Source organism: Amblyraja radiata, chromosome 28 (assembly GCF_010909765.2).
Source record: "Amblyraja radiata isolate CabotCenter1 chromosome 28, sAmbRad1.1.pri, whole genome shotgun sequence".
Lineage (NCBI taxonomy): Eukaryota > Metazoa > Chordata > Chondrichthyes > Rajiformes > Rajidae > Amblyraja > Amblyraja radiata.
This window is the reverse complement of record NC_045983.1, coordinates 18,456,458-18,469,109: the sequence shown is the minus strand read 5'-3', so window position 1 is coordinate 18,469,109 and position 12,652 is coordinate 18,456,458. Positions and strand designations below refer to the sequence as shown.

Below are 12,652 nucleotides of genomic sequence, written 5' to 3'. Positions count from 1 at the left end.
TGTGTACTGCTGTTCAGTGAAATGCCATAAAGCTTCAGAATTTGTGTTTGTTCTAAATGAAAAATATCTGAATTTGAGAAGTGTGTTGAGGTTATGCTGTATCAGAACACTGTCGTGACTGCATTTTCGACGTGCAAACTGGGTTATGAGCAGCTTTCTGGAGCAGAACCTACTGTAACCTGCGGATGACCTGTGCTCTGACAGCACCTTCGAGACCCTAGTGTGATTTTCATTATCTATCCCCACTCTTCAAATCACATTTCATCCTAACTTTGAAATAATGTTGTTCTTTCAGTGCCGGATCTAATCCCTTTAATTCCCTATCTAACAATTCAAGGAGATAATTTTCCTCCTTCGTGGCAACAGGAGATGAAATAATAATCTTACCTTGCTAGAGTTGCCCTCATTCAGTAAATATCACTACACCTTCAAAGAACACAATAGCGAAGTGTTTATTGCATGTTTCAATAATATCAAAGGAGTTGTAATCTCTGTGACTATTACAACCCTATTGTTCATGCAGTAACGATATCTCCACTGGTAATCCATATCAGTATCAGATCTATATGCCTATATATTGGCCTTCAAAATATTTAGATTTTATTGGTTTTGTCCTAGATGATAGCAGCTATTTAGTCCAGTGGGTGTGTACAAAGGTGACATACTATGGGGACGAGCAAGTTAATATCCAACCTACCTATTTTAACTTTGCCTGGTAAGCTGTACAGCTCGAGAGCAGTTGGGCAATTGCTGCAGCGTCTCCCAACGTCACCTTTGTTAGAGCAGTCTGAATATCTCCTCCCTCTTTCCAGTTGAAATTCTCAGGACTGCATTAAAAATTAGCCTGTAGTACTGGACAAGCTGGATAGAACTTTGCCACGTTGCACAATTATGGTCATTCTGATTAACAAGGTGGTTAATGCTGACATCAAAAGAAAGGTGCAGCAAGTTGTATTGCATTCATCGAAAAGTTGGCAGCCTAAACCCTTTTTAGTTGGAAGGTTAACAAGTCAGTAGCATGAACTATTGTTTTTTTTTTTTTTGGATTATCAAGACATCGGGTAAGCAAATAGAATTAAATTAATTTGACCTGGATTCAAATATCAATGAATCGTGGTATGGGGATGCTCTCTGCAAAATGATGCAAGGGAGCAAGAGTGAATGACCATCCTACAGAAGGAATCTCTACATTAATGTGGCTGAAAAAAGCTAAGGAAAGAGAATAAACACCACAGTGGATGCCATAAAAAAGAATAATTGGCATAAAAGCAAAGTAACCAGGTGTGTCACTGGCTGCAATTTGTCGGGCATATTCATTATAACTGAGTACTTCTGGCTTGTGCTCTGCATCACAAGACATTGTGAATTATTACTAAATAAAACATGTTTTTCACTTGCAGATTCTCAGTGCATTTAAGGCATAAATGATTAGTGCTCCTGCTGCTTAAAGTTTTGGGATTAATTCTGCTTGCAGGGACGTGAGCATTCAAAGCCAAGGACAGGTGTCCAATGTACTACTGAGGGAGTTCTGGACCATGTTCCAAAGGAGACATTAATCAGGGGCTGGTTTGTGCTGTCAATGGGATGCTAGATATCGGCCAGTTCTATTTCAAAAACAGTTAGTCCTGTGTTTCCCAATCAATATTTATAACTTGATCAACATTAAAATATTATATATTTAATTTTATATCACTTATTAGAACTTGCTGCTGCAATTTCATCTCACATCAATGACTACATTTCAGTGGCACTTCAGTCCAAAGCATTTTCGGGTACCTCGGTGCTTGTGAAAGTTGGCATTTCAATGCAAGTCCTGTCTCTATCATTGAAAAACAAGTGATGTATGTGCATTCAACATCTTCACAAATAAAGACTGCAAGGATGCTTCCTTTTTGATCTTCTCTTTTAAAATTATAAACCTTTTCAAAATGTAACTGTTCTAGTGAAGGGATGGGTGGGATGGGAGTGAAGGCACCTGCATTTTCAACAATGAATCTCCTCCTTAGGAGATTCCATTTGGCAGTTGTCTGAGATGGTGAGATATTGACACGGATTGAAAATGCAATGTGAAATGTATGGCACCAAGTGTCCCCACTCTGTAGAGAGTCCACGGATTGGGAAATGTTGCTCTAGGACTTTTGTGACATTGCAGTTATCTGTTAGTTGTAAATCAGCTTGGTATAGGATTAATATAATATAGGATTAAAATAAGTTTGCTGGTAGGTATAATGCATTTTTTTAGAGACCTTACACCTACTTCCAAAAGTATCTTACTTGTGGAAACTGTTTTTCCTATCAATGTTAATGAAAGTTTTCAATTTTGAACATCTTAAATCTCCCATCGTCAGAAGTTCGACTGTCTGGGTGACATGGGATATTTTTACGGTAGAGATGAATAGATTCTTGATTAGTACAGGTGTCAAGGGTTATGGGGGGAAAAGGCAGGAGAATGGGGTTAGGAGGAAGAGATCACCCATGATTGAATGGCGGACTAGACTTGATGGGCCAAATGGCCTAATTGTGCTCCTATCACTTATGACCTTACTTTGAGATGCATGCTCCTTCACCTGACCAGCAAGTGTTCTACAGGCTGCCAACTGTTATTCAAGCCTTATAAATTCTCTAAACGTGTGATTATTGTAAACCAGCAACTTTGACCAGAACAAAGTTGTGGAACCAATCATGTGATGGTACCACATGGATTTTTTTTTTTGTTCTAAGAGGTGCTGCCTCAACTACAGCAACCTGGGTGCAATCCTGACCTTGTGTGCTGTCTAAGTGGAGTTTGCATGCTCTTCCTGTGACTGTGTGCGATTCCTCCAGGTGCTCCTGTTACTATCCGCAGATGTGCTGGTTTTTGGATTAATTGGCCAAAGTAATTTGCCTCTGTGTAGGAATGATGGTATCTGGGAAGAGTTAACCGAAATGTGGGTGGGATAAAATGGTGTCAGTGTTGATGGTGTTTGATGGTTGTCACAGACTGGGTGGACTCGATGGTCTGTATTTCAGTGCTACCTTTGGGCATTGTGCCAATATGTCAGCTCAGAGCATATGCTTAAATATCTGTGGGTTTGAAACGTTGTCACACTCCTGAGCCATCTACAGTGATCAATGATTAATTTATAGACCCATCAGTATTACTAGACTTTAACTTGTCACCTTGGAAGTAGAGAGTATTTGTTAAAATTTAATTATCTATTTATTCAATAGTATACATTTTTCTTCATCACTTAAGTCTTGGAGCGAGCCTATATATTTTGCGCAATGTCTGAATGAAAACGTAATACGCTGCAGCATTGAAATTAGCATGTCATCCATTGTAAACTTTGTACACGCAGTTAAGCAATTAGTTAGTAAAGTAGAAATGAAAATGATTTGCATGAAACTAACTTTTAGAAACACTGAGCCGGTCTGGTCACATTTGTGGCATAGTGTTAATGTTTCATGTCAAAGATCCTTCAAGAGAACTGGGAAGGAGACAAAAGAAGCTTAAGCTGGAAGGACAGTGGAGGGCAAGTAGTTGGAATGAGAACGTGGACAAAAACGACAAAGTAATGCGGGTCTTGTGAAATGCAGAGCAGGGTGGGTGTTCTTCCAGAATAATTACACCAAAAATTCTGAGTGTCCTTTATTCCAGTTAACATTGGGGAACCATAATGCTTGGATGATGCGCCTATAAATAATTGGTCCTAGCACTGAAGTTTCATCCCTTCCTCTCCTGAATGTCAACTCGTATAATTCTGCAGCATTTGCCATTTTTGTGATTTGTTTACTTTGAGGCATCAACTTATCTCTACCTCAAAAAACACATGGGGGAATTTCACTGCCAAATGCAATCCTCTCCACGCCCCGTGTTTAATTTCACAGATAATAATCAAGTGTAGAAACTTTGCATTACTTTCTGGTTTCCAAGTTTTTTCAAGACCTCTTCTGCGCCCGCTCCAAAGTCTCCATATCCTCCTTGTAGAAACATAGATAGAAACATAGAAAATAGGTGCAGGAGTAGGCCATTCGGCCTTCGAGCCTGCACCGCCATTCAATATGATCATGGCTGATCATCCAACTCAGTATCCTGTACCTGCCTTCGCTCCATACCCCCTGATCCCTTTAGCCACAAGGGCCACATCTAACTCCCTCTTAAATATAGCCAACGAACTGGCCTCAACTACCTTCTGTGGCAGAGAATTCCAGAGATTCACCACTCTCTGTGTGAAAAATGTTTTCCTCATCTCGGTCCTAAAAGATTACCCCCTTATCCTTAAACTGTGACCCCTTGTTCTGGACTTCCCCAACATCGGAAACAATCTTCCTGCATCTAGCCTGTCCAACCCCTTAAGAATTTTGTAGGTTTCTATAAGATCCCCCCTCAATCTTCTAAATTCTAGCGAGTACAAACAGAGTCTATCCAGTGTTTCTTCATATGAAAGTCCTGACATCTCAGGAATCAGTCTGGTGAACCTTTTCTGTACTCCCTCTATGGCAAGAATGTCTTTCCTCAGATTAGGAGACCAAAACTGTACGCAATACTCCAGGTGTGGTCTCACCAAGACCCTGTACAACTGCAGTAGAACCTCCCTGCTCCTATACTCAAATCCTTTTGCTATGAATGCTAACATACCATTCGCCTTCTTCACTGCCTGCTGCACCTGCATGCCTACTTTTAATGACTGGTGTACCATGACACCCAGGTCTCGTTGCATCTCCCCCTTTCCTAATCGGCCACCATTCAGATAATATTGTTGTATTATGGCAACCAGCACGACCACTAATATTACTAATGTGGCCTAACCAAAGTTTTATAAAGCTACAAATGGCTTCCTAATCTGTATTCTTAATGCCCTGATTTCTGAAGGCAAGCACGCTGTACAGTTTCTATCTCACCTATCCACCTGTGATGCGATTTCATAGTACGTTGGACATACACCCCCAGATCCTTCTGTAGTTGTAGCAGTACATCATTTATTGGCAGTAAGAACAATGTATTGTCCCTTATTATTGCGAATTGTCTTCACCTAATGTATATTGGTTGATTCCTATATGTGCCCATTTCTATTTAGGTTATGCTTTAGGAAGGATATGGTTGGGTTGCAGAGGGGAGTTTCAGTGACACCGGGAATGAAGGACTTTGGTCATGTTGAGAGGATGAGATTGTTCTCCTTGGTGCAGAGGAAGTTATGGGAGATGTAATACAAATATAAACTAGTAGAATAGGAAGGAAGGATTTGTTTCCTTTGGCTGGAAGTGTGGTAGCCAGAGGATGATGACTAATTTTAATTACAAAGAGAATGCATAATTTAAAGCAGATTTTGTGTGCTTTGTGATAGCTTGCCCGAAAGGACTTGGGAAGAAGGTCCAATAGTAATGTTCCTTGATCCTTTCCATTTAATGTTTTCTAAACCCTTATCAAAGAGTTATGGGAATATAGTTATCAATGATCAGCTACCTCTTGAATTATTAAATGTGAGCATGAAACTAATGGTTTCTGAGTTGTGGGAGAAACTTGGTCTGAGAGATGTACTTAAAATTTTCTCTGCAGAGCCACATATTATCCAGGGATGCAGATATATGACAACAATTGACAGTACAAATTGGCATGGGAAATGTTGGCACTGCAATTTTCAAAGGGAAATGTCACTGTAAAAGTATTGCCAGAAATTATAACTTGACATATTAAAAATGGTAGGAAATATGTATTCAACACAAGATTTTTGTAATGCGTAGAAGTTGTACCCTGCGCCTATGAATACAATATTTTCTATTGCTTCGTGCCCACGATTCTTCAGATGTCACATTTGGGAGATTTAAGGTTAAATAACACTAAACCTGGCTATTTTACTAGAGAGATGAATAAGACTATATGGTTCTTAAAAAGGGACCAAATTATACCTATGGTGTCAAAGCCCTTGGAAGGAGTTGTTCAGACTTCAACACGGTTCCTCACTGTTCAAGGCTATGAAACCATAGGTAGCATTCCTGCCTCTCATTTCAGAAGATTGCAGGCTTGTGCACTAGTCTGAAGGAGGGTCTGACCCAAAACATCACCCATCCTTTTTCTCCGGAGATGCTGCCTGACCTGCTGAGATACTCCGGCACTTTGGGTCCATCTTCACCATTCGCAACCTATCTTACAGCTATAGTATTGAGTTCTTCCCTCCAACAGCCTTTGCCAAATTCCACCTTGAATGGATCCTGGAATTCTTTGTGTATATAAATGACAAGTCAATATGATTTTTGTTGTTGTTTAAATCCCTCCTTTAATGTAGGAGAAATAGTGCCCAAATTTCTGGGAGTGTCCCAATATAGAGACTTGCCTGCCAAATATTCTGCGAGTGTGTAAGAAGGAACCGCACGTGCTGGTTTAAACCAAAGATAGACACAAAAAGCAGGAGTAACTCAGCGGGGGCAGGCAGCATCTCTGGAGAGAAGGAATTGGTGATGTTTCAGGTCGAGAACCTTCTTCAGACTGATTAGGGTTAAGGGAAACGAGAGATATAGATGTTGATGTGGAGAGATAAAGAACAATGAATGAAAGATATGAACAGAGACTGTTCCTTCTGCAACTCCCTGGTTAATTCATCCCTTCCCACCCAAACTACCCCCTCCCCAGGTACCTTCCCCTGCAACTGCAGAAGATGCAACACCTGTCACTATACCTCCTCCCTTGACTCTGTCCAGGGACCCTGACTGTCCTTTCAGGTTAGGCAGAGGTTCACTTGCACCTCCTCCAACCTCATCTACTGTATCTAGAAGTGGACTCTTATACATCGGCGAGACCGAACTCAGACTGGGCGATCATTTCATGGAACACCTACGCTCAGTCGCGTGAACCAACCTGATCTCCCGGTTGCTGGACACTTTAATTCTTCTTCCCATTCCTACATAGGCCTTTCTGTCCTCGGTCTCCTCCATTGTCAGAGTGAGGCTAAACGCAAATTAGAGGAACAGCATCTCGTATTTCGCTTGGGCAGCTTACAGCCCAGTGGTATGAATATTGATTTCTCTCACTGTAGGTAGCCCTGGCATTCCCTCTCTCTATCTCTCCCCCACCCAAGTCACACTAGCTTCTCATTTTCACCCTACAAACAGCATGTTTCCTTTATCATAACGTTTTTGCATATCTTTCATTCATTGTTCTTTATCTCTCCACATCACCGTCTATATCTCTCGTTTCCCTTATCTAACCAGTCTGAAGAAGGGTCTCGACCCAAAACATCACCCTTCCTTCTCTCCAGAAATGCTGTCTATTCTGTGAGTGGTTAATTTAACTGTCACAGAATGATGCCAAATCATTTGAGATCACCCAAAATGATGCTGTCTTGAAAATATAGTCAGTCTGAAGAAAGGTCTCACCCTGAAATATCACTGATCCATGTTCTGCACAGATGCTGCTTGACCCGCTGAGTTATTCAGCACTTTGAGTCCTTTTCTGTCTTGAAAAGACATGTTCTGCTCACTCTTTACTCCTGGTTTGCAAATCTATTGAGGCTCTTGGTGCAGCAGCGGTAGCTTTTGTATTCCTCAGGCTTGGTTTTCAGATCTTGGGTCAGCATTCCTTCAATTCAGGTTTCTTGCAACATCCCACTTTTGATTGTTCCATTACTGATAACATGCCCTTCTGCATCTGTCTATCACTATCTTCTTTTAACCCAGGCTTAGTGTTATTTAACCTTAATTCTCCCAAATGTGACGTCTGTAGAGTGGTGGCCATGGTGTAATAGAAAATATTGCATTCATAGGTGCAGGATAAAACTAACACGCATTATAAAAATCTTGTGTTGAATACATTATTCCTATCATTCTGAAATGATTTGAAACCCATCTCATTTAGCAACCAGTGCTCAACAATAGGTTCCCTTATCGTCTTAAACACTTGTGCTTATTATGTTGTGCAATGGACATTGTCTAGTTACAGGTTCTATTCCAAAACAGTTCTAGTCCCTTGCACATACTTCAATAACAAATACATTACACCCTCCCTATACAAGTACGTGTACATTTCAGGAAAAGTAATTGTCACCATTGGGGGCATGAGAAGAATTATAATTTCTTCAATCGTTCAAACCATCTTTCAACGTTGTAGCATCAGATTTAAGTATTTCGCTTTGTTGTGTCCTATGAGTATTAAGAAAACAAGCTGTGCATTCTGTTTATTAATCAAAAAAATAATAATAAACATTTGATTAGCATATGAATTAACAACCAGTCACAAAACTGGTGTAACTCAGCTTGTAATTTAGCAGTTAGTACATTTTCTGTTCTGGGCATTAGGACTGATAGGACACTCTTAAATTAATTGGTACTTGTAACTGAAATTATGATGTTTCCTCATCTCTAGATGTGTTTGAGCGGTTGGGTCCAGTGGGCAAATCTGAAACCATATTGCTTTAAAAACACACAGAGCATTGATTAAGGAGGCCTACGGTAACTAAAGCAATGTCGATGATGGCTGAGGAGCAAAATTGTAGCTTGATTGTGACAAACAAATCAATAAAGCAAAATAAGCACTTGCATAGATCCTTCTAGAGCTTCCCAGAATGCTTTGCAACCTCCAGTTCTGTCAAAGTGTGGTCACTAATGTACTTTGGTGCTGGTGCAGAGAAGATTCACTGGATTAATTCTTGAGATGAAGAGGTTGTTTTATTGATAAATATTGAGTATAATGGGCCTATGTTGTCTGGGCTTGACAAGAGTGAGGTGATTGAAACAAAATTCAGAAGGGGCCAGAAGGATGGCATTTAGATATTTCCATTTGGAATTTATAAAAAATAGAATGATTTGGAATAAAGAATAAAGTCCCATTTAAGACTGATAAGGAGGAATATCTTTTGGGTTGGGCATCTCTTTAGCCCAGAGAGCTACGGATGCTATCATTAAGTCCATTGAAGACCGGAGAGAGAAATTTGGATCAAAGGCAGATCACGTTTACTGATTGGACCAGGCACCACTTCTAAGTCATTGTGTGAAGTGCCAATATAGCCCCAGTGGTTTCTTTATCCTGATCAATTATAACATTTGTTTTCTTGTGGGGGTGAAAAAGCACAATTTTTGTTGTAGCATGAAACAACAGTAATACATTATTAGCAGGAACTCAAACCATGTGAATTGTACTCGCCAGTTAAAATTGGTTGCCTTAAGGTGCCATTGCTTCCATCTTCAGCTGGTAAAAATTACAATGTTATGCATGGTCCAACATGCCCAGTGGATTGGAGTCGCTCAGTTATGTGAGTGAATCTCACACAACCAAAGGAGTCATTCACTTCACTATCCCTGAGGCAGCTCATTGGTGGCGCTACTCCATTAATTCCAATAACATGCTTTTTGTGCTTAGGCCTGATAAAATGTAAGGTTTTATTCAACGGAAGTTGATATTGCATATCCACTGCTGTTCTTTGGCAGTGAATACCAGGCCCATACTTTGTGGTTTTAAAATATTGTCCTTGTTACTATATGCTGCTTATGTTGTCTTACATCTGTCAAAAACAAGAGACATGGATAATTGGTTGCATTCGGCTGGTCAAGTAGCATTTGGGTAAAGAAAGAAAATTAACATTTTGGATTTTGGATCCAAGACCTTTTGTCCGGTTGGAAGGAAATCGGACGAAAGGGGAAGGATCGTTAAGACAAATGAAATATCATAGATGGGCCGAGGGCAGAAATTATCTTATTGATAGGTTGCTGTGGGCAGAGAGAAAAATAAAAGAATGTAAAGTCTTTAAAATGGAGAGCTGTAGGAAATGCTCAGCAGGTTAGGCCATCCTGGAGGGTAAATCTGAATTAATATTACAAATAGCTTGTTTACTCTCTCCAGATCTTATGATCTTGAACGACTATTGTTTCCCCTTCCACAGATGCTGTCTGACGTGCTGAGGATTTCTAGCATCTGTAATTTTGATTTGGTTCTGTGTCCTCGGTTGGTCGATGTCGGAAAAAGTGATGGTACGGATTTAAATTATTTGTTTCTGCCTAACATGAGACTCTTTGTGTCTTCACAACAGGTAACAGAGCTGAATGAAGCCCTTTCCAATGAAGAAAGGAATCTTCTCTCCGTGGCCTACAAGAACGTGGTAGGGGCGAGACGCTCATCTTGGAGGGTGATCAGCAGCATCGAGCAGAAGACCTCGGCGGACGGCAATGAGAAGAAGATCGAGATGGTGCGGGCCTACAGAGAGAAGATAGAGAAGGAGCTGGAATCCGTGTGCCAAGATGTGCTCAACCTCTTAGACAATTACCTGATCAAAAACTGCAGCGACACACAGTATGAGAGCAAGGTCTTCTACCTGAAGATGAAGGGAGACTATTACCGCTACCTTGCAGAGGTGGCCTCTGGCGAGAAACGTGCCACAGTGGTGGAATCCTCGGAGAAGGCGTACGGTGAGGCCCACGAGATCAGCAAGGAGCACATGCAGCCCACGCACCCCATTCGACTGGGTCTGGCCCTCAACTACTCGGTGTTCTATTACGAGATCCAGAATGCCCCCGAGCAGGCCTGCCACTTGGCCAAGACCGCCTTTGACGATGCCATCGCCGAACTCGACACCCTCAACGAGGACTCCTACAAGGACTCGACCCTCATCATGCAGCTTCTCCGCGACAATCTGACACTCTGGACAAGCGACCAGCAGGATGACGAAGGCGGGGAAGGGAACAATTAAGCCATGGGGGGGGAGGGGGAAACTGGCTGCTGCAGCTGCGACCGCAGTCTTTTTTTTTCCACTTGGGTGGGGGAGGGAGAGCTTCTGTTTACCCCCTCCCCTCACTCTCTGACGCCTCTTCGACATTTGCCAAAACACCACTAGCGGAAAGTCAGACTTGGCCGTGCTGGTTCGGAATGGGAGCCACACACTGGCATTTGGACTGTTCTGTAGTTAAATAAGTGGAGTTGTTTCATTTAACGTAAAGCTAGAGAGAAGTAAAACTTGAATGATGAGGTCTGCACAAAAAAATACTCTTGTGGTTTCAGTAACCTCCACTCTTTCAACAAAAACTCGTATTAACAAAATACAGTACAAGATATTTTATTTATATTAATTTGCCTATTTAAAAAAAAAAGACTAATTTATAAAGCCGTAGATGTGTTTCCAGGCTCTCATTTCCCTAAATTAGAAACTGATTATGGCTCAAGTCCTGAAATAAATGATTTGCAAAGACCAATATTTCTAGATTTAAATAATAGAACAATTGAGATCTAGTAGCATCAGACCTAGTTCAAAACTGCTGGCAGATGTACTTTTCACTGGAAAGACCTGCTTTTTTATGATTTAGAGCAACCCTTGTTAACCAATTGGATTTTTTGTGCCTACCATTGTTTAACTAACGGCATTTCAGACCAGAGATTAGTTATTGCTACTACTTAGACCCCTCTACATGTTACTGAAAGCATAGGATCATTTGTTTGGGTCAGGCTGAATCGAGGGCAGATTTCATAAAAGAAAAATAATGGGAATTGATCTTCAAGCAGCTTATTTGTTTTTTTAAAAAGAGATGCACTTGCCTATTATGCTGTCTTATCAAGTGTAATATGATTATTATGCTTCAATATTGTGCATGCTGGTGATGTATTTAAACAGTAGCTCAGATTTATTAACTTATAGATGTGATGTATTCTAATGGCAAAAATACTAGTCTTCATATGTAACTGATTTGCTGGAGTATGCTCTACCCAAATGATCGTAACAGTTGATTGGTCTGTTATGGACGTTACTATAGTGACATGCAATTATGTAATTGACTTGTTGAAAGCACCAGTGTTCTAGCTTAATCTTGATGTCTGGTGTTTTGTTATAGTGAAATTATTACAGTGTAGGAGCTTTTACCAGAACTTGTTAGTATGAGGCTTCTGTTTGTGCTTTTGTCATGTTATGCAGTGAACTCTTACAGTTTGAGCAAGTGACTTGATTATTTTATCTCCAACCCAGTGTATCTGTGGGGAACCCCTTCCACACAATGGACCATTCCTTGGCAATTTTCTCAGTGATGGAATATCTTGAATGTGAGTCATTATTGTAGCAGTCGCACACAGGCTAATAAAATCGCAAATCAGTTCTTCTGCTTATGTAGAGTTCTTCCGCCTGCTTCACTGTCTGTGTTCAGGGGTGCTCCAAAGGCAATGGAAGTTGAGGATGGAGGTGTAAGTGTCCTTTGCTTATTGATCCACATGAGTATCAGCTCGTGTGATGTCTGCATAGGCCTCTGTCGGCACAATCTGCAGAGTTACTTTTTATGCCCACCAGGACAGGCAGAATTGCATGATTAATTCTTTCTGATGATATCATAAGCTGTTCATATCAGAGATAATGCCACTGGAAACAATTCAATTTGTTGATACTATTCCTCTTTATGGATACCTGATGTGCCAATTTGCCTGCAGCGCTTCCTCAAAACAAACCTTTTAAAATGAATGGGTCATTTATAAGTGCTTTGGGATGTACCATCAGAACTGAGATCTTTCTTTCACAATGCCACTAGGAATTGTAATCCCCACGGCAGTACATTTTGAACCTCTTTACAATGAAGGTGTTGATGGGACTAAGCTCCTATCTCAAATATTTTCATACCACATTAATGTAGGTTTGACCACAACTTTGCTGAGGGAAGTTTCTCGTGCACTTTGTCTAATTTCATATTCTGACTTCAATAACATGAAGTACATTAA

At 40.7% G+C, this 12,652-nt stretch overlaps 1 protein-coding gene across 1 annotated transcript in view; it reads left to right on the top strand.

Moving 5' to 3' along the window:
* ywhag (tyrosine 3-monooxygenase/tryptophan 5-monooxygenase activation protein gamma) overlaps positions 1-12,042 on the top strand; it is a 42,427-nt gene extending 30,385 nt beyond the window's left edge. Inside the window, exon 2 of the mRNA XM_033045966.1 lies at positions 9,996-12,042. Within this exon, the coding sequence (XP_032901857.1) occupies positions 9,996-10,652 (657 nt within the window). The 3' untranslated portion in view covers positions 10,653-12,042. The remainder of the gene's footprint in view (positions 1-9,995) is intronic.
* The last annotated feature ends 610 nt before the right edge of the window (positions 12,043-12,652 follow it).